Source organism: Fringilla coelebs (genome assembly GCF_963513975.1).
Source record: "Fringilla coelebs genome assembly, chromosome: Z".
In the NCBI taxonomy this organism is placed as follows: Eukaryota; Metazoa; Chordata; class Aves; order Passeriformes; family Fringillidae; genus Fringilla; species Fringilla coelebs.
Genome location: NC_140031.1, coordinates 7,684,940 through 7,712,795, shown reverse-complemented (window position 1 = coordinate 7,712,795; position 27,856 = coordinate 7,684,940). Strand labels below are relative to the sequence as shown.

The 27,856-nt window shown below is 46.8% G+C and overlaps 1 protein-coding gene across 1 annotated transcript; it reads left to right on the top strand.

The window, feature by feature from the left end:
• Window positions 1-17,344: 17,344 nt before the first annotated feature.
• Window positions 17,345-27,611, top strand: LOC311165571 (aquaporin-7-like; the record flags this gene model as incomplete). Its single annotated transcript, XM_084225646.1, has 7 exons — window positions 17,345-17,407; window positions 18,460-18,585; window positions 22,143-22,269; window positions 24,124-24,261; window positions 24,997-25,115; window positions 26,433-26,647; window positions 27,455-27,611. The coding sequence occupies 7 exons, from the start codon at window positions 17,345-17,347 to the stop codon at window positions 27,609-27,611; spliced, it is 945 nt and encodes a 314-aa protein (XP_084081772.1).
• Window positions 27,612-27,856: the final 245 nt, after the last annotated feature.

Genomic DNA, 27,856 nt, shown 5'->3' with positions numbered 1-27,856 from the left:
GAGCAAAACCAAGCTGTGCATCTGGCATACGTCTTTCTCAATCCTTTTTCATGAAGAAACTTTGGTGTTTCAAGGCTAGTTAAGCAACAAGAACGGTGACTCAGACTGTGCAGAGGGAGACCTTCAAGCTCTCTAGGACAGTTCTGAGCAGGAGAAGGGGAATGACTGCTGGGGGACCAGAAGCTGCTGGACTCTGTGACGCACATTCCTGGTACACATCCATGCTCTCCCGTACCTCCATCTGCGCTGGTTGTGGCAGTTCCTCTCTCTGCAGCCATCTGCAGCACATGAGGAACTGCTCACCCACACTTTTTGGATATTTAGAGGAAGATGGTGTCTGCCTGGTGGTCTGTGGGACATGCTGGAGTCTTGCAGCTATTTCTGGCACAGGCTCTTCCTTCCCACTGCATCTAGATATTCTGCTGCCCAAGTCCTGTCTAGGAGCAAACCCTCCCTGGCTAAGCTGCACTGCCATAAAACCTTTAAACCCACAGCAGCACAGCTTTTCAGCTCTCTGATGCCTCAACACAACCCACAGAAAAGTGTCAGAGAAAGGAAGGCTGGTTTTAAATCCAGGCATTTACGCTGGCTTATGTTTTCTGATTAAAATGAGAGCCGGCTGGCAGCTCATCATGGGGAAACAATGTGCAGGAAACCTCTGAGAGAGGCAACAAAGAGAAAAACAGATTTTCTTCCTGAAAAGATGCTTTTCTGCTGGTATTGTTGGCAACCCTGTGGGAAGGTTCATGTACCAGTTTCTAACCTGTAAGAAGGAGTTCATCTTTCTCAAGAAGGATTCTTTAGGAAGACATAAGCTGGCACCAGAGTCACCTTTTTTCCTCTTCATTATTGGCTTTTGTGTTTCAATAATGGCTGGATTTCTTCATCAAGGCATGAGAAAATTCAAAAATAGAAATTGAGCTTTGATGCTGTAAACGGGGCAAGTCATCTCTTAGCTATTATGTAGACAGGCTAGAGTGAGAGGGCTAGAGTGAGATAAATGAAAATGAGTGAAATAAATGGAAAAAAGGGGCAAATACATGTTAAAATCAGAATAAAACCCCCCAAAATTTGAAACAAAGAGCCAGCCTCTCAGAGAAAATATTTTCTGCTGTGGACTTGGCAGTATGCAGGTCTTGATGCCACTTGCTAAGAGTGCTAAAGGTCCCTTCCCTATTCTTATTCTGCTTTTCCTGATTGTGCCATGGATCAGCGCAGTGAAAGACATGACAAAAACTGGGAACTGCAGCAGATGCAGAGGGTGGAGCTTTCTAACATAATTTTGGCTATTGCCTCTTTCAGCATTTCAGAGCTGCATTTCAAAGATAAAGGTCCAATGTTTCAGGAAAAAACATAGTATCCCAGAAAAACAGAGATGGAGAAATCTCAGAAATCATCAGATATTGCACTCTTTTGCAGTGCAGCAAGTTGCAATTTTTTTTCTCTGCAGCTTCTCCAGAAAACTGTCAGCCAGGAAAACCAGATTTCCGGGGGTACAGTGTGGCCTTTTGGTGGGGTCACACAACACCTTTGGTGGGGATGTAATCTCTTGGCAGGTTTTATTACTGCATTTATTTTCCCTTTCTCCCTTTCCCTCTCTGGCTTTCTGATAATCACTCACACTTGCTTAAAAGTTGAAAGTACCTTGAAAGTGACTTTAATGAGATCAGAAAATCAGAAAATCTTTTAGAAGTTGCAGCAAGCATGACCTCACACTTCCACTGTATCCCTAATTGATACTGCAGGTCATCCTGTACTAAATCAGTGTGTAAAGTTCATAGTATTGTCATTTGTCAGTATTTTTAAACCTAATTACTGAGGGAAACAAGGTGTTGCATTTACCTTTCCCCTCTATTTGTTTCCTCTTTCCCCACTATGACCCCAAAAGAATGATTTCTACCATACTTTTCATCTAGAAAGAGATGCGCAAGATTTTAATTTGCTCACAGTTTTGTGAAAACTGGGAGCTGGAGAGAGCAGAAAGATCTGTATAATTGCTGCTCCCTGCTCCTTCCACACAAGCCAGAGGCAGAGTTCTGCACAATATACCTGCTGTTGATGAAGGGGCACTTATATCCTGGATAATGAAGCAATTCAGATACTGCTCCAAGCCAGCCACAGCACAGGACCCAAATCTCCAGCCAAACCAGTAGCAGATTCTGGAAGGAGCTGCAGTATCAGGGTGGAGTAGACTGGAAAGGAAACTGTAGAAAAGGTCACCTTATTAACTCCGTTGGTCACAGAACAACTTATTTTTAACAGTGTCTTTTCCCCACAGGAATAATTTTCTCTTCATAATTTCCAGATACAATTCTCATGTGTTTAGCAGCTACATCAGCACTGGATTCTTGGATGCTGCCTTTGGGGCAGGCAGTGCTGTGCCAAGAGCGGTCATAGGCCACAGGGAAAAGCCATGAAAGGGGAGAAGCTGCTGCTTGGCAGGACCTGTAATGGATTTTCAAGAAGAGTGGAGGCAGAGGAGGAAGCTGGCTTCCACAGAAGGGCTGTAAATGCCCCCTCCACTACTGGAGGTGACCCCGCAATTCCTTTTGTTGTCGTCTCCGTCTTCCATTTGAATCACTGCTCACCCACATGCGCTGCTAACTGAGAGATCAGAAGAGGACAGCAGAGACCTTTTGAAAGGCCAGCTTTTTGACCCTTCTTGGCATTGGATGCACAGCTACTTTGAATATCTGGCTGCTTCTTTTGTGCCTGAGTTTGAGAAATCTGCTCCAGCTCTGGATACTGGGCAGATGCAAATTATTTTCCTTTATTTGCTTCATCTGTGTTTGCCCAGATGCTGCTGCACACCCTTGTGAGGTTCCACTTATTTCCCCCTGAGGTGCAGTGTGCCTGCAGAAGGCATGTGGCTGTATTCCCTGCACAGCAAGTGAATTTTCCTTGCAATCCTCAGGCCTCTGGGTCACTGTAGATCAAACTGGTGGGAGCCATGAGCAGCATGTCAAGGGAGGAGGACAGTACATGCAGTGGGAAAGTTCTCTCTGTCTGTACCAGTAAAGCCAGTGAGTCATGTCTTCCTACAAACAGTTGTCTTGTTGCTGGCTGCTTTGCACGGCACTCAGCTTAATCAAATAAAGCAGGTTTGGATGCAGCTGCTGACCAAAGAGTCTCTTCATCTGGGACTTCTTGCTAGGATATGTAGTAAGGATGAGGAGATATTTCCAGAAACTTGAAAATTATTTTCTCATGTTGCAATGTACTATTGAGACTGGGAAAGACCTTGGAAACTGTTAAAGCCTGATTCATTTGTTGGGGCCAGGGTAGTTTTGGCCAAATCTCACAGTTTTATTACAAGTTTGATTTCTTTAAAGTTTAGTTTTTAAATTTCATGTGTGGAAATAGGTAGAAACCTCTGAGTCTTCACATCTTTCTTGACTAATATGATTGCTCCACAGAAAATTAGTCTGAAATCAGCAGGATGACTCCATTTCTTTGCAGTCTGACTGTGGCTAGCCTCTAACAAAGATAAGTCTCCTACATTTCCTTCCCCATATTCTCATTCTCCTCCAGCATTGTTTTCTCTTTGTCCTTGGGAAATCAGGACAAACTTTGGAAACCATTACAGATGGTAGAGATGGCTGTAAGTTATGGGAAGAAACCCCCTCAAAAATCTTAGACAACAAACTGAAACCCAGGTGACAATTTTCATTCTAGAATGATGCCTTCTGAGTAAACACTTGGTTGGCTGTTGTGAGCTCATCTCAGTGAAGAACACTGTACTCTCCAAACAGTGAGGAGCCAGCTCATGGAAAGTAGAGAAGGCTGATGGTACTGTATTTTTAAAGCCTGAGCAGTTGAAAAGCTTTGTGTTCCCAAACTACACTTTCCTATCTCTAAGTGAAATGCTTGATGAACACTTTTCTTGGGTAAAAATTTATTTCAGCTGAAACTTGGCATAGAAAAAATTAAGCTAAGTGACTTTGCTGGGTCAGCTTGACAATAAAATCCATATCCATTCAAGTCTCTGCAGCTTCTAACAAGCATCACTTCAGGCTTTTCTTGTCTCTATTACTACTTAACAGTTGGGCTTCTGGCACAGGTGTAATGTCACTGTGGTCTTTGCCTCTGACTGCGTGGTGCAGTGAGTTTTGGGAGATGATTTCAGTGACAGTTTTGGGGCTTTTCAGCTGCTTTCAGTGATGCTGTCTGCCCCTCCCGTGGACAGGGAGGTTGCGAAGTTGGAGCAGAGATTGATCAGAAAATACCTGGGGATAACCTAATGAGGATGGGAATGATGTTTCTCTCTTCCTTTCTAAGCTGTGACTCTACTTGGAAATGTGTTTCCAGCCTCAGATGGAGTCCTTTGGTCAGAATTACGTTCTCACAGGTGACTCTAAACCTGAACCAATTGTAGCTGGGTCAAAGACAGTGAGCCTGGGTGTAAGTGATCCCACCCTCATTTGTAATTTCAGCTCACAGCTCTTTCAGAGCTACAGCAGTTTGTGAGAAAGGTCAGTTTGGAAAAACGAAGGGCTGAACTGACAGTCCAAGAAGAGATGGGGGTCAGCTACCATGTGGGCATGAGCTGGGAGTAGGTGATACTGATATTTGTTTAAAAATTTGTTTGACAATTCCCAGCAGGAGCACCTCGAATAGCTGCAACTCTTGTGAGAGTAACAGTTGTCCTGTGCATCCTCAAACAGCTCAACAGGTGGGATGGGTTTACAGGGAGAAGGTTTGTGCAGGGTTCACTCCTGTCTTTGAAGCCACTGTCTGGAGAGGTTTTCTCAGTTCTGCTCCGCTAGTGCCTGGCAATCAGCTTGGGTTTCTGACAGCTTCTGTCATGCTATGCTTAAAATATTGTTATGTGCCAAGATTGAATACATTATATTCATACAGAGCCAAAGGTTTTATTAAAATATTAACTTAAGAGATAATAAATTTATTATTAGTCCAGTTGCAATGATGCTAACACTTATAACCCAGAGTAATACCGAAAAATCCTTATTAGTCACAATGCTCTTAAAACTGCAACAAAGAAAAGTTGCAGCATCTAATCCTCCTCTCCAGTGCTATCCTCACCTTCTGATGTTGCTGAGTCTTGTGGCTGGTGGCACCCGCCTCCTCAGGCAGAGGGAGAGGTGGTGGTGACTTGTCTCTGTGTTGCCACCAGGACAAGCACAAAATTCACAGTGGTGCTCTTTACTCCTCAGGCCTGCAGTCTCTTTGGGGCAATTTTTATGTTTTTTTTCTCATTACACTCTTTCTCCTTCCTAGTCGTTTTCAGGTAAAGTTTAAAAGTTGCACAACAGCTTTCCCCAGCCTCAATTATCCTAAAGGGGTATTTCTTGTTATGCAGTGACTAAAATGCTTGCCATTTTACCCTACATGGTAACACAGAGATAGAGCCAGAACAGGTTATACAGAAGTTATTTGACCACTGGCAATTGTTAATGTAAACTAACACCAGCCCAGGTCAAGATAAGCCTGGATGCCAAAGCTTGTGTCTTTCACCAGCAATTTCAAGAATTATATTTACTGGGCTATATCAATGCTTTGACAGAGGCAGACCTCCAAATATTTTTGCATCCTATGGCAGGAGGAGGAGACTCCTAAACACAAGAAGCCACATAAAAAGAGGTGACAAAACCCTGCTTAGTGACACATGCTTGTTGATGTGCTCAGATGAAAGTCTCACCATTGCAGGTGGGATGAGAGCTGCTGGGATATTTTTTTTGTCCCAGACAAAAGCTCATGAGAGAAGGACCAAGTTTGTTTCTCTTTTCTTTCTTCTTTTACTAACAACTGTGAATTGTTTTCAGCCTTTAGTCTCTGAGGTGGCTGGAGACAGTCAAAGCAGCTGATTCTTCTGCAAAGGTTTTTGTCATGCATAATGTTGTCAATTTTCCCTTGGGAATAATGAGAAGAGTTTCAGGGCTCTTTTCAGTCCCAAAAGTAGTTCCCCCCCTCTTTCTTAACTTGAAAAAATTAGCAAGATGCAAAAATGTTTAAAATTTGTTTGAATTTTTTTTTCAATACATTGTCCTGTGCCTGATATTATGGCTGTCTACAGTGCTAGGCCTGCTGCAGCTGGTGGTCAGCTTAGAGATGCTGAGGTTGTCTGAGTGGGTGGGTGTGCACTTCCTTTTCCCCTGGGTGTCAGTCCTCCTCCTGTTCCGAGGACAGTCTCTCACAGGAGTGGCTTCCCAAAGGCAGGGGTGCTGCTGCCACCTCTTGGAGCTGGGAATAAGGAACTAGCCCAGCACAGGATGCACTGTCATGGTGCACTGGAAGAGGCCAGCATGTGGAAAGCACGGGGTGGCCACCTCTTGGTTTTGGTCATGCCTTTCACATGGTAGGTTGTGCTCTGGTGAAGGCCAAAGATCTGAAGCAGGTGTGAATTTTGGTCTTGTCTCAAACAGCTCAAGATCATCCATACAGGTATTTCATTTCCAAAAGACATTTTTTCAGTTCAGGATATAAATGGCATGTGATGTGGCCCTCTGCAGTTTCCAGGGACAGCTGTACAGCCGTGCAATGAAAGTCATCTTTCTGAAGCTATTTTAATAGGATTGCCCCTAAAATGCTGTTAAAATTCTTCACTGCTATATGCATTACTTTCATTATGATAAATGGAAGGGTAGAAACCAGGTTGCTTTAAAGTCACACTTAGATCTGACCTGTTCTCTATGTAACTACAATCATTACTTTCTGTTCTTTGCTATCTTGGTTCTTAAGTGGTGCCTATCAGCATATCTGTGTGCTATCTAGGAATGCATTAAGCAACAGATGTTACATGCTGAGCTCCCAATCCTGCTCATGGGAGAAAAATATGTGTAATTATACTGTTTTGCTTGAAATGCTCATTGCAGAAGTCAGTCTCTCCCTTGCTTTTTCACAGAGGCACACGTGCAGACACACATGTAGAGCTCTCCTTTTAACCTCGTGGAGGCTCACTGGGAGGCAGGGAGGCTTCTGATGGCTTTTACCTATGGGGAGGTTTTGCTCCACACAGTGTGGCTGCCCCCACACAGGCTCTTCCTCCTGCAGAGGAGAGTAGAGCTCAATGCTGCTCCAAGAAGAAGCACTGAGGGCAGCCTCAACCCTGAAGCTGCAGGCTCTTTTAGGCAGTTTTGTTTCCTGCTAGCAGGACCTTTGCAAACAGGGGGTGGTGGTGGTTTGTGCTGCTCTCTGGGAATGTGGTGGCAGCTCACAGCAGCCCAAGATTCAGAGGGAGCCCACCACAGCCCAGGTTTATTGATGTGTTGTGCTGCATAAACCATTCCACAGTGAGTCTGGGCACAGGGCCCTCCTGCTTCCCAGTTTTTCCCCAGACAATCCTTCTCGTTTCCCCCTTTTTCCCCCCCTGATTCCTCTGTTTCTACCCTTGCCCTTTTGGGGTGGTTGGAATGGGAGCTAAGCCAGGAGCTGTCCTGCTGTGAAAGTCCTTGCCTGTCTGAGGCCAGCCAGGCACAGGGCTCAGGGCAGGGACCCCTCCTGCAGCAGAGATCCAGACAAGACCTCTGTGTTGAGGGTGCTACCAGTGCTGTGGGATCCCTGCTGTCTGGCTGCTGGCTTCTAGCTGGGGCTAAAGGCACCCTCTCTGATTTACAAGCCTTCTGTGACAGAGTCTTGATCTGCAGATCACCAGCTTTTGAATTTTTCAGGTGCTAAATGCGGGGGAAGTGAGATAGTAACAGCAGCTACTGAAGGAATGGGGCACATATAAACTTGCTAGATCAGTCACATTTGGTGTCCCTCCTTGGCATAAGGCTACAACCACGCTGGCAGGTTGGTTGGAGAGCTGCTGTGGCAGGAATATGCAAAACATTTTTTCAAAGGGCCTTTGTTTACTCTCTAACCATCATCTGAAAAAGATACTTGATTAAAATATGTTTTACTGAAAGGGAGGAAGGACTGGACTGGAGCAAGGTAGTAGGGAGGTAACTGTAATGCAAGAGAGCAGTCCATAGCACATTTCAGTCAATCATTTATAGAAACTATGAAAAGGAAATACAAATCCAGGAGAGGGACTACAACAGCCAATTTTGTGTCATTTTCTGTAGACGGCAATTGACTGATGTTCCAGTGACTCACTCACATGACATTTTCCCAGATCTGATAATATCCTGGACTATGAGCAACTCTCCTATCTATGCAGATTTTTTTTTTCCTCAAACATATTTCATGCACCTTTGTGCATAACATAACATCGTTATGTGTGTAATTGCGTACTGGAGATCTCTATCCTCTGTTTCTGTCCCTTGCTTACGTTTGCCTTGGCTTGTGATCCTATCATGTGCTGAAAGCTGAGCAGGACAGATCTGGCAAGACAGGTCAGCGCTTGACAGGGAAACCTCTGATTAAACCTCTGGGTGCTGCAGCAACTGCAACTACCCAGCAACTCCCCAGAGAGCATCTGTGAGGGACAAACTCCTTCTGGACAGGCTGGGTAGGACACTGCCCATGGGAGCACCGTTTTCCTTACATGTGATCATCCAAGTCGACCACCAGCTGATACTGTAGGACTTTTCCACGGGATTTGCAGTTTTCTTCACAGTTATGGGTTGTCAGCAGGCAGGAAGAAATTTAAGGTATCAGGAATGCTTTCTTCAGGACCTTCAGGACAGTATCTTCATTTCAATAAGTAGACAGGTGTTGAATTAGCTGACACAAAACTCAGAATAATGTAAACTTTGTGTCGCCCTGATTTTTTAAGATTTTCTAAGCCTTCTGATGTTGACATTCTTTTAGAGAACTTTCTCACACACTTTCTGTAAATAGCACATTGTTTTGCATTCCTTTATGGAGGAAGAGAACTTTGATGGACTGTTGGTTTGTCCAGTGTCATTGGAGAGGTGGCACTGTCACCCTCCCATCCACTGTCACTTTTGGAAAACTATATATGTTGGAGTCAGAAAATAAACTGCCCCCTTTTTGCTCTTCACCTTGAGAGCAGCGGTGTGCACCTGTGTTCCTTCGTGTTCCATAGCGACAACTTTGACCCTGGGTTATGGATTAGGGTCAGTCTGTTGAGAGCTTAAAGATGATCAGGATCCATTAATCTCAGTTGCTCCATGTTGCTCAGTCTTGCCATCCTGTTAGCAAGTGTGAAATCAACAAATGCAAATTATGAACATGTTTTTTCCCTCAGTGCTGACAACCTAGAACATAACATGTTTTTGTCACTCCTGGATCATATCTTGCTCTATGCAGATGTTGATCAGGGCATGATGTCTTCCATCAGGCTATTGCCTTTGGGTGCAAGGCACTGTGATGGATTATTTTGGCAGTGCTTCCAAATAAGTCAGAGTCCAAAAAACATGGGGCAATAGTATGACAGAAATAAAATCTATTGAGAACTTATCCAAAGCTCCTGAACAAAAACATGCTTTGAGAGTCCACCTGCAGCCCAAGGAGACCATGGTGAAGCCAGCCATCTCTGTTCTCCCATACCACTCTGTGTCTTCAACAAATATACTGTGTCCCACACAATAACTGATTGTAAATTTTCCCCTTTGCTGCTTCTCACATGATTGCCAATGCAGGCTTTAAAAGAGATCCTGTGAGCCCAGAGGATCTTGTTCATGTCCTAAATTCCCAGGATGGTCCATGGCAAACCCCATGGCACTTGCAAGGGAGTGAGACCCTGCTCTGACACTCCTTTCCCTACTACACTACAGCTCCCAGATCCCATGGATCAGGCACTGGACTGACCAGGAGGGAGGAGGGTGCAAGCTCTCACCCCAGGCACAGAGGAGGGAATGTGGCCAGGGGTGCTGCAATGCCCCTGGTGCTCTGGCAGTATTTTTCTTGCCCAGGCCCTTGCTGACAGTATTGTGTGACTGCAGTGTGGTGGTGTGGCATCCAAAGCGACCATTCCGTGGAGCTGAGCAGAAGAGAAAGCACAGGAGGGGCGATGGTGCTTGCACAGGGGAGGAGGTAGGCGAGCAGAGTGCAGGCTCTGCTCTGCTAGATTGCCTTCTCCTCCTGTGAAGCACTGTACAAACAGAAAAGGCCATAAAAATATGAGATGAACAAGACAAAGTCAGTTATTTACTGCCCTGAGCACGATCGTTCCCCATGGTGAGTTTTCAAGTGCCTTTTGCTTCAAGTCTGCTTTTAAATGACGCATGTGATGTGGCCTCCTCCAGCTCCTGAAGAGAAGGAGAAAGGAAGCTCTACCACACTGCAATAGATATCCCTCAAGTAAAGCTTTTGCTGTATCTAAAATGCCATTGAATTGCTGCATTGCTGTAGGCATTATAGCAAGTGCTCTGGTGAGCTGAGGATTTGCTCTGCTGGCTTGACCTGTTGCGGGTATGAAGGATGCTCCCACTTGTCCCTCTGACCACTGACAAGAACCGTGGTGAAGTGGATGTCCTTGGCTGTCCTGGTACTGGAAGAGGTCACTATCTGCACTGCACAGTGGAGAAAAGAGTAATGAGGAGGATAACGCAGCAGCTGATGACATTTCCAGCACTCAGTTGGGGCAAAGAACACACAACATCCTGCGTGTAGGTGCAAATGTTTCCTCTGCCTGCCACAGGCTGAATCTGAACAAGGTGTTTTGGCCACCCCCTGGAGTGGATACTCAGGTCTCACACTGGTGAACAGTAGAGCTAGGAATTGATTTTTACCATTTTCCTGTCATGTCAGATCTGATCAATTGAAAAACAGTAGCTAGTACACTCTGTTAATCTTCTGTTCCTCTGACTTAAGTCCTGAAGTGGTGGACACCCCATTCCACTGGACAGCACAGGTAGCCAGGCCAAGGTCACTGGGATGGGTTGGACCTGTGAAGAAGATCCATAAGAGTGTGATATGAGTGGTAGAAGAGAACAAATGTACTTCCCCAGAACTATTTTACAATCTTCAATGATTCACAGTTCAGGAACCACTTGTGATACAGGGGTGTCTATGTTTATAGCCATGCTTGGATTTTTAACTTCATGAATTTGTCGATATTTAGATGTCTTTTTAGGACCTTCAGCATCCTCTGTCAAGGGCTTTTAAGCATTCATTACATAGCCTAGTGCCTGAACAGCAGTTTGAGGTTAGTCTGAGCAAAGTCACAGCAGCAGTCACATATTTCCCAGCAGATTCTTCACTGGCTGCTCCTGCAGGTGTGTGGTCCAGACAGCCACCTCCTGTGCCTAATGCTGCAGTTTGGAGCATTTGGAGCAATTGAGGTGCCAAATCACTGCCCATATCTTCACAGACCTCTTATGGTCTGTATGTCGTGGCAGAGCCTGGGGGCTGTGATGTGGCCAGAGGCCCATCATTCAGGTCCTATGCAAATACACCCCAGGTAGTTCCTGAGAGCTGTAACTGGTTTGTGTCAGGAGTGAGGGACAGATCCTCTGCCATTCTTGTAAGTTTATATATTGATAATTTGATTTGATAACGAGGATTTGGAACGAGGTTCCTATGAAGTCAAAATTCAGAAGGTGGTGTGTAACAGTTACTCCTTCACTAGGAAATGGCCAATAGGGATGTGTACATTTGAGTGTCTGCACAAAAACAAACATAGGGGCAAAAAAGACAGTGACAAAATTTAGTAATTGCCATGGGTTAGGGATGTCTGCACTGTCAGTGGTGACTGATAGGTGGTGTCCTGTGCTCAGGGAAATAAACTGCATGACAACGCTGTGCTTACTGTGGGACAATTCATGAAGCTGCCACTTGTGTCATCCAGGACTTGTTCCAGGAAACTACATGAGCAAGGAAAACTGGCTTGTTTTCAGGGCCTATCAACAGGAGGATTTTCAGCTTCTCTGCGTTCCTCTGGGTCAATGTCTTTACATGCAGGAACTGAAAGAGTGGGAATGGTCAGGGAGGAATTCAGATCCACACCTGTCCCCTCTTTCCTGTGTCTCAAAACAGCACAAGAGGGAAAAGGGCTGGGGGATCATGAGGGTGTTGGGGCCTAGGTGATGCTGGAGGAAACTTCTACTTGCACTGAAATGCCTGTGGGGATCCTTGGAGCTCCAGGAGAGGCTGGACAGTGTCTGGAGGAATTTGTGGGTATGTCTGCAAGGAATGTGCGGCATCTCCCCACAGCTGAGATACTGGGAGCTTATCGGGGTTTCCTTTGGATGCCTTCACGTCCGTGCCAGCAGCAGCAGCCCTCTGGGCTGGGTGGGCTGGTGCTGGGAAAGCTGACCCAGCCATCTACATCCTGGCCTCCCCCCCCTGTGGAGAGACAAATCCCACGGGGCAGGCACTGCTCAGCACTGATGTGAGTCATGCCAGATGCTGTATGGTCTTCAGACATCCCCTGGCAGGTGTGATATGGGAGAGCACAGTGGTGTTCTGGGGGAGATAGCTGGGTAATTCACTGATTACACATATGGGCAATGATTAGTGTCACCAGTCAGCTCCTCACCCCGCAAAACATCTGGATAACAGGCAGCAGAAGAGATGGACTTTTTACAAGGGCCTGAAGTGATAGGGCGAGGGGGAACAACCTTAAAGTGGAGGAGGACAGATATTAGATATTAAGAATACAGATAATAGCTAATTAAGATAATAGATATTAAGACTAGACAGAAAATAGATAGCAAGAATAAATTCTGTGAGGACCATGAGGCCCTGGCATAGGTTGTCCAGGAAAGCTGTGGCTGCCCCACCCCTGGAATTGTTCAAGGCCAGGTTGGATGGGGATCTGGGCAATTTGGTCTAGTGGAAGGTGTCCCTGTCTATGGCAGGGGGTTGGAATGAGGTGGTGTTTAAGGCTCCTTCAAGCTAAAGTGTTCCATGATCCTCTTATTCTATGGTCTGCCTGTGGGTTTAGCAACATATCTTGAAAGGCTTACAGGCATATCTTCTATGAGTTATGGCCTAGAATAGTATGGATGACATAGAATAGTATGGGTGACATAGAATAGTATGGGTGACATAGAATAGTATGGATGCAGTACACCTTAAGCACCTGGTGATTGTGCAGAACTCCTGGCTCAGCCTTGCCCAGCAGCAGAGGGAGCATGGCTGTGTGATTGTCAGCAGGCCCTGCTCTGGTTTTTCTCCTTGTGAATGTTAACAATAGCTTGTGCTTTTTGGGGCTGCTCAGGGGATGCTGGGCTGGTGTGTTTTACAGAACATCTTGCACTCCAGACTGGAGCGCCTGGGGAAAGGATGTGGCAGAAAAGACAGTATGGGATGAAGTACAAGGGATTTTGTGAGTGGCATTGTTTGTTAGAGACAACCCATTGCAAACTGGCCAGTGGGACTCGGGGTACAGTCAGAGGCAGGGAAATACTCAGAGCAGTGTGCTGGCTTCACCACACTCTGCAACTTCAAAACCTCTCTTACCTGACCCAGTGTCTCCTGCCCCAGCCTACAGCCTTTCCCCTTTAATCTCTCCTTTCAGAATGTGGGTGTTTGTTCTCCTCTAGGAGAAAGACTGGCTGCTTCTCTCTCCAGGGTGATGATGTCCTGTGAGCCTGTAGCTTTCCCAGCTTTCCCTTTATCTCTGGATTGAAAGCAGAGCAGAGCAGGCAGCCCAAGGCTCAGAGAGCACTTGAACCACAGAGGGTGCTGCTCTGTGCCTGGACCTGTGCAGCCCCACAGCAGAGCCCCAGCACAGGCAGGCAGATGCTGTCACACAGAGGGGCAGAGGGGGAACATGGCACTGGCAGGTCAGGAGAACAAGATGGTCATGGAAATGAGGGGTGATGGCAGGTGAGGAGACAGCAGGATGTTCTTGGAAATCCCCTGGTACCTTGTGGGACCTCTGCTGCTTACAGTTCTGGTGCCCCAAACATAAGAAAGACATGGAACTGCTGGAGAAAGTCCAGAGGGGACCACTAAGTTGATGAGAAGACCAGAGCATTTTCCCTACAAAGACAGGCTTAGAAGGTTGTGGCTGTTCATCCTGGAGAAGAGAAGGGTGTGTGGAGACCTCACAGGAACCTTCCAGTACCTGAAGGGGCCCACAGGGAAGCCAGAGAAGGACCTTTTGTCAGGAGTTGTAGTGATAGGACAGGGAATAATATGTATGAACTGAAAGAGGGGAAAGGTAAACTAGATATTAAGAAAAAATACCGTGAAGATGGTGAGATACTGGAAGAAGTCGCCCAGGGAAGCTGTGGATGCCCCATCCCTGTCAGCGTCAAAGGCCAGGTTGGAGCAACCTGGTCTAGTGGGAGAGATCCCTGCCCATAGCAAGGGCAGATTGGGATTGGATGTTCTTTAAGGTCCCCTCTAATCCTTGACATTCTATGATTCTATGACTGACCTACTCCTGTGCCTCCATTTCACTCTCTGTTAAATATTTGTGTGTGGGGGAGATTTTCCAGGGCTTTTCACAGATCACAGCTGGTGGGTGCCTTAAAAACCATCATGCTTTGCTCTGTTTAAGAATGACTTCATCCTGCCTGATGAGTCAGACAAGGGCAGGAGGAGTGTCCCCAGCCTGGGGTGGGTGGGTTCCTGGTGAGCAGGAGGGTTCCACTCTGTTGCCCAACAATGAGGCAGGGGCCACCCCTGGCAACCCCATCACACAGAGCCCTGCTCTGTCCCTAAACACAAAGAAAGACAGGTAACTCTGCTCCTGCTGACAGCACTGCCTCATGGATTACCTCTCGCTGAGTAGCCCTGTAGCTGTGGCAGCTCTGAAGCTGTAGCAGCCTGGGCAGGGCAGCATCCTGCCCAAGGCAGGAGCCCGTGTATGAATGACCAGATACCTCCACATGTCCCTCCACCTGACATTTCTGGCACTCAGTACTGGAGCAGGTCTGGTGTGGAAGAGCAGGTGATGAGCTTTTGGCTGGCTTCAGGGCAAGGGACAATGGGTGAGCTGAAAGGCTGTGGAGGCCAATATCCTGGGAATGGAGAGGGGGGTGGTGGTACAGAGAGCAAAGGCATCAGCTCAGAGACACGTGGGCTGTGTGAGACTTGCTTGGTGCTTGCCATCCATAGAGAAGAGAAGGAGACAGACCATGAGTGTGGAACATGAGACCATAGGGAGCAGGTGCTCCAGGTTATGTCAAACAGGGTCTGCTCCCGACAGTGAAGGTCATACCAGTGCTGTTATGATCTCTCTGACTGGGTCTTGCTTCCTGAAGGGCACTGGAGATATTTTAGTGCCCTGTTCATTTGGTCAGATTGAGGAACAAGATGTTCTTGCCCATGGTGAGCAGCCCTTCTGCTTAGCTGTTTATGCTCCTCTTGGCCTCTGGGGAGAAAATGCTCCACCAGCAGTGCTGAAGCGAATGGAGTGACAATGCTCCACCCGCTGATTAGCCCAATTAAGAGATAAATGAGCTGGGTGCAGAGTCTGAGAGTCAAATTGAGTCTGAGAAGTTATTCCTTGCCAAATGCCTTGCAGTGCCTGGGTCCTCATTCTTCCCAGGGCTGCTCTTGCAGGACCCAGGGGCATTCTTCTCCTGATTCTTCATTACCTTGGATATCAACACCAGAAATGTTAGTGGACATTGACTGTGCCAAAACTTTCTTTTCCAAACTGAGACTTTTGTTGGTAGTGCTAAAAGCACACCTGTCTTTGTGAGGAAAGTGGGTTTGGTTTAGCAGCTGGCTGCCTAATGTGAAGTGGAAAACATGGCAAAATCATTGTTGGACCACTGTTGAGTGAAGTTTCAGCCTGTGAAGGTATCAAAGCAAACATCAGGAGGTGGTATGGAGCTAAGTATGAGCAGCCAATGCTCTTCTAACAAACCTTACAGGATCACTAAGCGATAGCACCCACAAGAAGGAAGTCAACTCATTACTGTGATGGGCTAATGCTGCACCTGGACAAATGTCTTTGAGAATTTGGGTGAAAATCAGCGGGAAGTGTCTAATCTTCAGAGCAGCAAATTCTGGTAACAGGGTACAACAGAAGAAGTTGGGCAACAATTATCACTAAAATGCAGAGTGGCCAGGTCACCAAAGAGCAGATATGGAGGGGCTGCCTGTGTCAGTAGGAGACAGTATTTAGTGACCCCAGAGATCCCTGTCAGCCCTGCGGGTAAGTGAAACCGAGCAAGTATGAGCAGGTTGCTGTTGGGAAACCAGCAGATATTTGCAATCCAGCCCTTGGCTGACTCACTTGGCTTGCCCTTGCTCAAGATCATCATGTCTGGATGCAGGGAGAAGGGGCAGTCCAGGCCACCTGGGGGTCGTGGGGGTGCATGTTGGAGCCCATCACTCCATGTCTGTGTGCAGACACAGGAGGGAAAGTGCCAGTATCTAGCATGACTCGTGGGTCAAGCATCAGATGCTTATTTTAGGTGAGGAAGAATTGCCCTTTGGAGCCGCCTATTTTTCTCTGCTTGTTATAAACTCAGGCACAGGCTCACATTTTTGTTTGTGTACACAATTTGTGTTTGTGTACTCACAGAGCAGAGGTGCTCTGACCTACATAACCTTTGGAAATGTGATGGTTTCGTTATTTTTACACTTCAATGAACAATAGCAGGTCACTTTAATGTCTCAACATGGCCATCAAAACCTCAAAATTAAGGGATTCTCACATTTTCAGCAGCCCACAGAGAAGTCCTTCAGAACATCTTAAGGGGAGAAATTAATGTCTCAGTGCCATCTTGTGGAATGACCTGTATAAAAGCACACACTCCTAGAAGCATGCTGGAGTTTTACAGAATTTGGTGGTAATATTAGGAATTATGCTGCAAATATTATCACCAAACCAAAGATTTCTATTGCAAACTGGGATTGCATTTTTTCCCTGAGGAGACTGCAAGTCCATGAGAACCCAGTGTTCCCAGAAAGTGGCTGTCTGTTTTTCAGCCTGATTCAGAATATTGAGATGCCTACATTTGATGCCTGAATGCAGGAGGCAAAGCCTATCAGATACACAGCAGCTTCAGTGTTTGCTCACAGGGGAGGAATCCACTTAGAAGGCTTCCTGAGGTCTAGGAGAAAAACCAAAGTTGTAGGTCCAGTTGTGGGTGTCACTGACCCACTGACACCTCGTTCATCAAAGAAATGTTGTGAGATCTCCAGCATGTGGAGACACAAGGATCTGAGGTGACATGTAAAGTCAGCTGGAAATCACCATGAGCAGAAGAAACCTGAGGGTCTTGTCACCACCCCAGCCTGCTGCTCCAGGACACATGGTTTGTCCTCCACCAATAAACATTTGCAGGGCAGGGGATGAAGTGACCTAGAAAGGTTTATTCTGTGCTACAGCACAGGTCACAGACACACAGGACAGAAACCTTCCCACCTAGAAATGTGCTGTAGAAACACCCTGGCAAGCAACATGATTACGATCCATCATAATTAAATGATCCTCAGTATCAGAGACAGACCAGTAATTTACTGCATATTTAGCCAGATGTTCACTGAGGTCAATAGCTAATCTGTCACTGGAGGAGGGATTACCCCAGTACATAAAACTCTCCCTGCCACAAGACATACAATGATCTATGGAGCAGAGAGGAGAATCCCAGGGTCTTCCGTACAGCTGCTGAGTGTCCTGCAGGTGATAGAAAAGCTCGTGAACTTTTGCCCGCAGTAGAGGAGAGGGAGGCAAGGCCAGGGCAGCATGAGCAGAGCACCCTGTCCCTATCAGGGCAGCTGCTGACACTTCTGCAGAGCTGTCCCCTCCAGAGCCGCACTGAGAAGCTGCAGCAGGTTGAGAGGAAGGCGAAGAAAACCAGCAAATAACCAGAAAAGGCCTGAGGGAAAAGGCCTTGAATGTTCAGTGGATAGGTTTTTCCATGATTAAGCAAAGGTATTAAAACCTTTTCACCGTGGAAAGGTAAGAGCACATGGTGAGCAGGGAGATAGGCAGAGGGAATGAGGAGATGGAGGAGGAATCAGGACAGCAGTGGTTCTGCTGCAATGGCAGCCAGGTAAGATTGAAGATCTCTTGGGCCATCTCTCCTTGCTGAGGTTGGTTTCTCCTTGCCCTGCATGAGAGGACAGAGGTGGCTGGTGGCAAGGCTCTCTGTGAGTGTGAAGGCACTCGCAGAATGCACAGGTGCATTCAACAAGAGCAAATATTCCACCTGAAACAATGCACTGTGCTCTTCCCAGCTGCAGGCAGCAGAGCACACCAGCTCCAGGTAGAGCATCCTTGCTGCAGAAGAAGTATCCAATATCTTGCACAGGCAAAGAGTCCCAATCCAAACTGCTTAAAAAAACCAGTACCAAACCACCAGTCAATGGGTTACAAGACAGAGCAGAGCCAAAATTTCTGATCAGCTCCTGTAGAAAAGGTTAAGGAGAAGGACAAGCATCAGGAGCACATCAAGGCTTTTGACAGCTCCACTGTTCTGGGGTTGGCTCTCCCGGGCAGAGGCACCGTGTCACCAATGCCCTCATAACAGAAATAGTGCATCCCTAACATAGAGCCTTTATAGGATGGCATATGGGGGAGGGAGGGGAGGGCGAAAGACTTTGAAGCTAGCTGCTGCTTTGTTGGCTTGTTCATGGTTAACCAAAGGAGAGAAGGTGTCTGGGGGGGAAGAGAGGGTGCCAAGTTTCAAAGGGTAACCTGGCTCAGTGCAGTGAAGTATGCCATCACAACAGGACCGCGCAGGCTGCTGCAAGAAGGCGAGGAGAACAATGCTGGGGAAGATTAAGAAGGTGCTCAGGACTAATAACCTTACCATAAGGCAGATGCTGGCAGAAGCACTGGGAATGTTCATCCTCATGGTAAGGAGGAGTCTGTGCATGTGCATGTGTATGTGTGTGTGTGCAGCCATCTAAGGCAGTGATTTGTAAGGTCGGTGGTTTCCTGCCACATCCTCAGGGCTGCCCAGGGGTTGGTTGCTGCTGCTCACCCCTCTGCTTTGGTTGGGTGGCAGTTTACCAGAGGGCAGGCCTTCTGCCAGAAAGCTTCTGGAGCAAAAAAGTAATTCAGGGAAAGGGAGATGGGTGCTGGGAGAGAGGGAAATTGGTGAGATAGAATTAAAATATCACAGAATTATTTAGGTTGGGAAAGACCTTTAAGAGTTCAAGCATTAACCTGGCACTGTGGACGCCACCACTAAACCATGTCTCTAAGTGCCACAGCTACATGTCTTTTAAGTACCTCCAAGGTATTATATGCATTTAATATCTGTATACCCACCACTTCCCTAGGCAGCCTGTTCCCAAGATTGACAACCCTGCTGGTGAACAGATTTTTCCTAATATCCAATCTAATCCTCCCCGGCACAATTTGAGGCCATTTCCTTTTGCTCTGTCAGTTGATACAAGGGAGAAGAGACCAGCCACCTGTCAGGGGGCTGGAGAGAGTGATCAGGTCCTGCCTGAGCCTCCTTTTCTCCAGACTGGACATCCCCAGCTCCTGCAGCTCCTCCTCATCAAACTTGTGCTCCTGTGGACCCTTTTCCAGCTCCACTTCCCTTTCTGGATATGTTGCTCTTTCAGTTCTCTTCTAGGGGAAAATTGAGGAAGAGTTTGGGAATAAAATCAAAGAATGGTGTCTAAAATGCTTGTAGAAGACCCCATACAGTGAAGGGAGGCTTTTCCTTCTGCTGTGCCAGAGGTGTGGTATAGCTGGGGGAGGGGGGGTCTGAACCTGTCTGGGGAACAGACCCAGCCTCTTCTATCACTGACAGCTGCAAAATGAAAATAGCATTCATCCATCTTCCCCTCGGGGTTGCCAGGGTAATGAACTTTCCAGAGAAATTCTCCAGAACCACAACCCACCATTAGGAAATGTAATTACAGGGTGTGAAGCATGCCAGGATTTCACTTTTGATTTTCTTGATGCCAATCGAACAGTGCTTATGTAAATCATACATAAACTGCCCCCTTGCCTGGGGGATCTGTTTCACAAAGAAATAATTAAGTGGGTTTGAGCTTGGGGGCTACTTCAGAAATGTTTGCGTAGAGGATTAGGAAGGTTTTGCAGTCACTGTAGGGGCTGGTGGGGGTGAAGTACCCACTGGGACCAGAGATTTTGAGTGTTTGATCAACGGAGCAGATGAGATCCTCCCTCTGAAAAGGCCCAGTATCTATCTGTGCCAATTTGCCACACCTGGACTTAGCCTGGGATGAGACACTTTAGACTGGGCAGAGGCTGGCATGCAAAGGCTGCGCATAACCTAAATAACTTGTACTTGGAGATTTAAAGAGGAGGAAATTAAGATTTGTGTAAGCATAGGAACCTTCTGACACAGCTTTCTGTACCAAGAAAGGCGCTCATTTCCAAGGACAACAACTGCCTGTACTGAGCACGGATGCTTTTCATAATTTTTTTTGCACATCCAGCTCTTTGAATTTCACTCCCAGGTAGTTTTGCACCCAAGAGTGAGTACAGATATCTATGCCTCGTCTGCAGCAACTTAGCAAATTCTTTTGCCTTTTCCATTCTCTGTTATTTGGTAGTAGAAATTCCCAGGTGATAAAGAGCAACTTCAGGGTTGTCCTGTCAGGTAAGCAGTATGAGGTGGAGAATTTACTCTGCACTCTGACAGTTCTAGGCAGGCTTTGCAGCCTGCAGCTCACACTGGCTCTTCCTTCACTGAACCATGTGAGGGAAGACAGAAAAGGAGGGCACTGCACATGGGCCCCATCAAAGGCTGAAGACAAACAGCATCCAGCATCAGAACAAATGCACCCAACTCTTCAGCAGCACCTTGGCCCTCAGTGCAAGAGGCAGTGTTCTGGATGCACCTCCAGGATGCCTGAATGGCTCTTACTTGGATGATAACACTCACCCCAGGGCCTCTCAGTTTAACGAACAGGAAGTGCTGGTAAGAGGAACCAGGCAGCAGGACTAAGCAGCACAAGGACTAGGGAAGAAGAAATTGAAACAAATGGTGTTTTGGGACTGTGAGGACAGAAAAGGACAAGAGGAGGACAGGAAGAAAACAGAAGTTTGGATCTGTGCTGAAAAACAGATTTTGTGTCCTATCTTGTGGGGCGTTTTTCAGCATCGTGCTGTTTATGCACAGTCATGTCTCCTCCTCTGCAACCCTCTCTCTGCACCTGTGTGCTCTCCTGCAAAATTTGTGCCTTACATATTTGTTGTCTTTTGTATCTGGCTTTGGAAAAATCAGAGACAGAATTTGTGTAATTTGCAGATGTTAAGGGGATACCACAAACTGTTTGGGGGCTTTTGCTGAGGTAGACTGAGAAGGGCTCACACTGCGGGGGCTGTAGCTCTGTGCAGAGCACAGAGTGTGGTCTGTGTCTACAAGAGCGATAAGAAGAGCAGCCTCTCTGGGGAACAGGGGATTTGGGTGATGTATGAAAGCAGTGAGGGGAAGCAGACACATGAGATAAAATTTGGATGCAGGCAGACTAACCAGGAAAAAAAATCACAGTTAAGTAGTACAAGCCAAAGCAGAAATTTATGTGCTGGAGAACATATTGACTTTCTTGTCTTTGAAAGACATGTCACCTTGGATAAACATCAATGCAGTCCAAGGAATAGGATACACTTTCCAAACCCTCAGTGGTTTATGAGGCAGAAACCTCAAGAGATGCCTTGTCCTTCTCTAGATTTCAGTGTAAGAGCATGCAAAGAACTGATTTTTCCACTCTTACCACATCAAAAGCATGAAATAGAATTCTCTCTTTCAGGACAGAGCAATGTCTTGAATATGTGTTTTCCTGCTGAAGAGTGTTTACCTCTAGTTTTTCCCCTGGTTCTTCTTTAGTCACTAAAAAAACCCACTGAAATTTTGGCTGTTTCCAAACTGAAAATATACGCGTTAAATGGAAAAATTAAACCAGAATTTCCTTTCTTGTCTTTTGCTTGAATGTTACCAAAATTAGATATGAGTCTGACAAATAGCTGTGTGCTGCCCAAATGACATATTTAGTCATTAAATTGCAGACCAGGAAAAGAAGGACAGTAAGAATTTGAATACCCTCCTTCCATCCACCTTGGATGTTGTCTCCCAGTGGTCCACGGTGATGCTCCCCCAGTTCATGCCCCTGGTTTCAGACAGAAGCATCTGCAGTGTGGGTGCAGGAATGACCCCCACTGAGCCCCAGCTCTTGGTGTGAATGTTTGGGTTTTGTCTCCCCACGCCCAACCATAATGAGAGTGCCTGGTTTGGTTTGGTGGGCACCAATCACAGGTATCACTTCAATTTTTTGCAGGGCAAGGTTGTTCTTTGTCTTCTGACACCTTAGAGACTTCCTGTCTTTGGGAGCTCATTACTTTTGCAGAAAAAAACAGCAAAGAAGCTCAGTCTGCCACAGCAACAAGAATACTTTTAACACTGCTTTCTCTCTTTCTTTTTACACAGATTTTTGGCTTGTCCTCTGTGGCACAAGTGGTATTGGGAAAAGGAAACAGTGGTCAGTATCTGAGCATCAACATAGCATTTGGCATTGGCGTTACCTTGGGTATCTATGCGGCTGGAGCAGTATCTGGTGAGCATCATGGGACATATCCATGTCCCAAAAAGGCCATGTGCACTGGGGACAGGAGGAGTGGGGTGTGGAGGGGTGTGTTATGGCATGGGCCCACACCTAAAAAAAGCAGTCCTAGAGTTCCCAGGCATGAAGAGCAGGAGAGGCCAGAGACAAGGCATGCACAGCATGCGTACAGAATACTGACCCCAGCTTGTGTTCTGAGCTGTGACAGGGCAAGTGGGACAGGGAGAGGGGAGGAGGTTTGGCCAGCCCCTTTTGTTGTGGCCAGCAGAGCCTGTTTCAGCAGCTCTCCCCATTTGGGACATGCCAACATGGCCCAAGGAAGACAGGGAGTTCCCAAAACCTGCTGCTGATACGACCCATGGGGAAGTAAATAATTTATTGCGAAGGAGAGCTTACTGCTGATGTTGCAAAAGGAATGGTATGCAAATTTTCTCTTTATCACACACACCCATGCACAGATGCCCCACATGAACATGGGAAGTGGTGTTTTGGGGCCATGAGGTGGCATCCATCATGTGACAAGAGCATTACCTTTGCCTTCTGCAATTTCTGCATTCATTTGCACCAAGAGAAAACATTAAGGGCCCTAAGGGGCAGAAAGTTGAAAGCAACTCCTTGCTCTTAAACTGTTGGAGTAGACAGAGGTCCAAACCTTGGGTTGCCATGGAAAGGAAAAATTTTCCCTATGAGCAGTCAGGAGCAGTCAGCTCTTGATTTTCTTGTCCTTTTGGAGCTGGTGGAAACACCCTGGGAAAAGCGGACTGAGGAGAGTAGGTCCCACAGTTCCAAGTGATTCTTGAGAAGGAGCTGATCTGTTGAGGGCAGAGGGCTGTGCAGAGGGGATCTCAGCTCAGCCAGCAATAGTATGGTTACAAAACAAACTTCCCACCTTCCTGACATAGTAATTTGGCTTCATCTGTGTCACAAGATGCTTTTTGTGGTCTCTGAAATGGCTGGCCATACCCACAAAAGAGCAGAGGGTCTAAGAAGGGATCAGCCCCCATTCCATTTGTGATTGTAGGACTGTAGCAGGTGGTACATGCGCTTCTACTTCACTCTGTCCTGCATTTTGATGAAATGATGGGTGTCTGCATCTTACCCCTTTTGGATTCTGGAGTAGAAGGAGGGTTATGAAGGCTGGAACATTTACTGACCCTCAAAGTTTATACCTATCAGGGAGGAAAAAGAAGTATTTTCTTTAGACTCCTGGGGATAGGAGCCTGAAGAACACATGTGGTCTGCATCAAGGGCATGAGACCCAGACCCACTTAGTCTTCAAAAGCACCATTGTGATACCAACCTCCTCCACAGAAAGTGTTCCATCAAAACAAGGTCCTTATCTAACAGTAGCTAGGTAAAATGTGCTGAAGTATGGTCTCTTTTTAAGTTTAGTAGGGAGAAGCTCTTTGAGAAATTCATAGGTAAACTCATACCTTCCCAAGAGAGGTATATCTGACACGTGAGGCAGCCTGTGGTCTACAGAATTCTTAGAAGACAAGCTAGGAGCTTTTTTACCTGCATGATTCAGCTGTAGAGAGAGAAAGGATCATTTTGTGTTTGTGCAGAAGTAATACCCTGACCTGAGAGAGTCTTGTTGCTCTGGGTATGTCTGGGTGATTACTGTGGGGTATGGGGCACAGGACCAAAGAATAATTTGGGTTGGAAGGGATCTTTTAAAGTTCATCCAGTCCAACTGCCCTGCAATGAGGAAAACATCAACTAGAGCAGGTTACTCAGAGCCCTGTCCAACCTGGCCTTGAATATTTCTAGGGATGGGGCATCCACCATGTCACATGTTCCAAAACAGCTGCATCAGTGTTGAGGCCTCTTTTTTCTGTGACTTTGCAGGAGCTCATCTGAATGCTGCCATCACTATTACGCAGTGTGTTTTAGGAAACCTCTCCGTGGGAAAGCTTGCAGCTTATATATTCGGCCAGTTCCTGGGCTCCTTTACGGCAGCAGCCGCCGTCTTTGCTCTCTATTACGGTAGGGTTGTGTCTTTTATCAGAGAGGTTGCCGTAGGCATAATTTCAGTCAACATACAGTGTTGTTAAAATCTGTCCTTTTGCAGTACCCAGTATGATTTCTGGGTGAGGAGGGCAAGCTCCTGGGTGGTGGGACAGAGCACAGATCAAGTTCAGAGCAGCTCCCAGCTACACCTCTGGGAAGGATACACGCATCCTGGGGAACACAGCTCCTTTTACTCAGGGCATTCCCATTTCCAAGACCTGTCTTCAGCAGAAGGGCAGTAGCTGCATTATGTCAGCATTTTGTTTCCAGGTCTGCAGGGGTTTTATTTACATGAACTACCACATATTAGGTGCTGCTGGAGCTCTGGGAGGACTTCTACTGCTCTGTGGAACACAGGTTTGCAGCCATTTGGGGTTTTGAGCTGTGAGCAGAGGACCCACCACCCATTGTCTCTAGCATGTCTCTGAGGGGCAGAAGGTTGGAGGCCTTAGTGCATCCAGACCACCCAGGCTACCCCAGGCTCCTGGAGCAAGGATAGGGAGGTGGTGGGTGTAAGGAGCGAGTGCAGACCAAAGTCTGTGGGTAACAGATATTGGTGAGATCATGCTCTGCGAGGAGTGTGTCACCTCCACCACATCTTCCACTGCCTCCCTTGTCCCTGATGTCTGTGCTGGCTGCAACAGTGGGCTTGTGTGTGTGTCCTGTGGGATGAAATGCTGTGCTAAATTCCATAATTCCCACTTCTCCTAGATGCTATTTATCACTACACCAATGGAAGCTTTACAGTGACAGGACCAACTGCCACAGCGATGATCTTCTCTACGTACCCTGCTCCCAATGTATCCTTGCAGGGAGCTTTCTTCTCAGAGGTCAGTGGGAATGGCTGTGGTGTGCCAGAAGGAGGTGGGTGGTGCAGGGCTGCTACAGGTCCCCACAGCCCTACATGCACAGACAACCACAACCTCTTTTCCCAAGGAGCCCAGCATCCAGGCAGGTGTCTGAAAGGTAAGATCCAAGGCACCTTAGTGGCTGAGCAAGCCTAAAGGGTTCTGACCAGAGCCCAATACATGAAGCCTGGTCTAGGGGCTCTCCAGACAACTTCCCTGCATGCTGTTCAAGCAGTGAAAAGTGAGAAGCTGAGCTATATCACCAGCCACCTCCTCTGGGTTCTGGGCTGAACTGTTCCTTTCATTATTGGGTTGTACACCCTCTCCATGCTCCTCAGCAGCTGTGTGGGCTGCCTCTCCCCAGCACAGAGAGCCTGGGACTGTCTCCACATGAGCATTGGACTGAACTCTGTGTTTGAACAGATCCATTGAGACTGTGTGCAGTGGATTCCTAGCTTACAGTGCAGTGTCCAGATGCCCAGAAATAGGAAAGGGATTCTTTGTGGGGATGTGGGGCATTGAGACATTAGGGAAGGAAAATTCACTTCCAATGCAAATCTTTGGAAGCTTGTGATTTGAGTTGATAAAACTCCTGCCTGGGCATGATGAAGAGGATGGCGGAAGAGCCTAGAGGTGGGGAGTGGATCCCTTCAGCCTTCTATGGAGAAGTGTCCTTGATGCAAAAGAAAGAAAATAAGAGTGACAGCACCTTGCCAAAAGCTGCAGTTTCTGGTTTTCTGTTTTTGCTGGTGTCTGTGCAAGCAGTCCAAGTCTCTCCAGCTGCATTTTCTGAAGCAGAAAGAGACAGGTGTCATCATCTCTATCAAAACTATACTTCTTGATGTCCTGGGCACTGCAAATCTACAAATGGCAGCTATGTAGTCACTGATGGGAAATTCAGTTTCCTAGATGGGAATCTGCTATCTGCACACAGGCTGTACAAAACATCACTTCCTCTAGAGGTGATCAGGTTTTTCTTGTGTCTCTTTGTTATGGCTCCGCTCTTATTAGGCAGAATGTACTTAAAATAACCCATTTCCCTGACTTGAAAGATAGAGAGAGATGACATAGCTGAGAAGTTTGTATCAGTCTTGGTGATGAGGTTTTTGCTGAGAAAAGAATTTTCTTCAGTCCACCTGTGAGGAGGGAGTAATATTTGGGTCCCTCCTGCCTCGATTAGACCATGAATCTCATCTGCCCTTTCATTCTGGGAAGTCTCTTCTGCTCTGCTGAGCAGGATCTTTCAACCATCCCCATTCTCTCTCCTGACATGTTCTTCTCCCTTTTCTGCTCCCACAGTTTACAGCAACAGTTATGCTGATGCTGGGTATTCTAGTCATCCACGATGAGAAAAACGGAGCCGTCAAAGGCGTTCAGCCCATACTCACGGGTACCCTGGTCGTGGGCATCGGTCTGGGAATGGGGCTGAACACAGGCTATGCCATAAACCCCTCCAGGGACCTGCCCCCACGGATCTTCACGGCAGTGGCTGGCTGGGGAATGAAAGTCTTCTCGTGAGTGACCTGTTTTGCTCTCACCTGTCTCAGCTTGCTAGGGGAGGAGATAAGCACAAGATAAAATGTGTCATGAAGCCTTTTTTCTCTGGACCAAGTGATGGTTATCACTGCAGAGTGTGAGGGTTGTGCCTGCAGGAGCCTTGTGTATTATGTACACAAAATTTGGAGTACACTGATTCTCCAGCATGGAGATCATGGAGGTATCTTGACACTCAAGATACCTCAGTTTGGGCACCAAATTGTCTGTCTGTTCACTGGAGACACAGCTGGTTTTTTTCAGTGCGCAGAGAGCCAGAATGCAGCTCACCTGAATGCAGGTGAATTGCTGAACAGGTCTCCTAAATTTAGGGTCTGAATTTGGACATGAAACTTTGCCTTCCTCTACCTAGTAAGATGTTGTTATGTTATGGCTTTTCCTATGGGGAAATCATTGCCAGAATCTCCTGTCCTGGATGCCTACTTTCCTTAAATTCCCAGAAAATATATTTGAGAGTTCAGTAGAGGAGTCACAGATTTTATTGGAAACAGGGAGGCAAAATGCCTATATGTGTCTGAGAGTCTCACTCACCAAGACCACACAGTCCATTTCTTTTGGAGAACAAGAAACCTGCAGTGTGGAGCCACCTTTCCAGGCTGATGGGGAAAACGACCTTCCCTCCAGCAGATATGGGGGGGGTACAGCAAATTTGTCTAAGCCAATTGTAGGCTTAGTGCCTGGAGTGGGACAGATTCCTCTGCTCACTTCTGCCCCAGCAGGATATGGTGGCAGGGCTCACCAGCTGCCTCTTCTGTGTTTCATTTTAGGGCTGATCATTCCTGGTGGTGGATCCCAGTCACAGCTCCAGTTCTTGGAAGCCTTTTTGGTGTTCTAGTCTTCAAACTCTTCATTGACTTTCACCAGCCTCACCATGAAACTGAACCTGAGAAAGAACAGGCAGACGTAGAGACTTCCAAACTCTGACGGCCATGTGCTGTGACGACAGATGTGAAGGGCAGATCTGTTTGTCCACCACGCTGGTGGGATGAGGGACTAGATTTCAGTAAACCTACTCTGCATAAATGGACAAACTTGGTATCTGAGATATTGAGAAGACCTATGTAGGGCTAGACCTGGCTGTGACCTGAAGGAATTACTCAATCTCCCTGTGTAAAAATCTACCAAAAAAAACCAAACCAAAACCCAAAAAAAACCCAAAGCAAAACTCA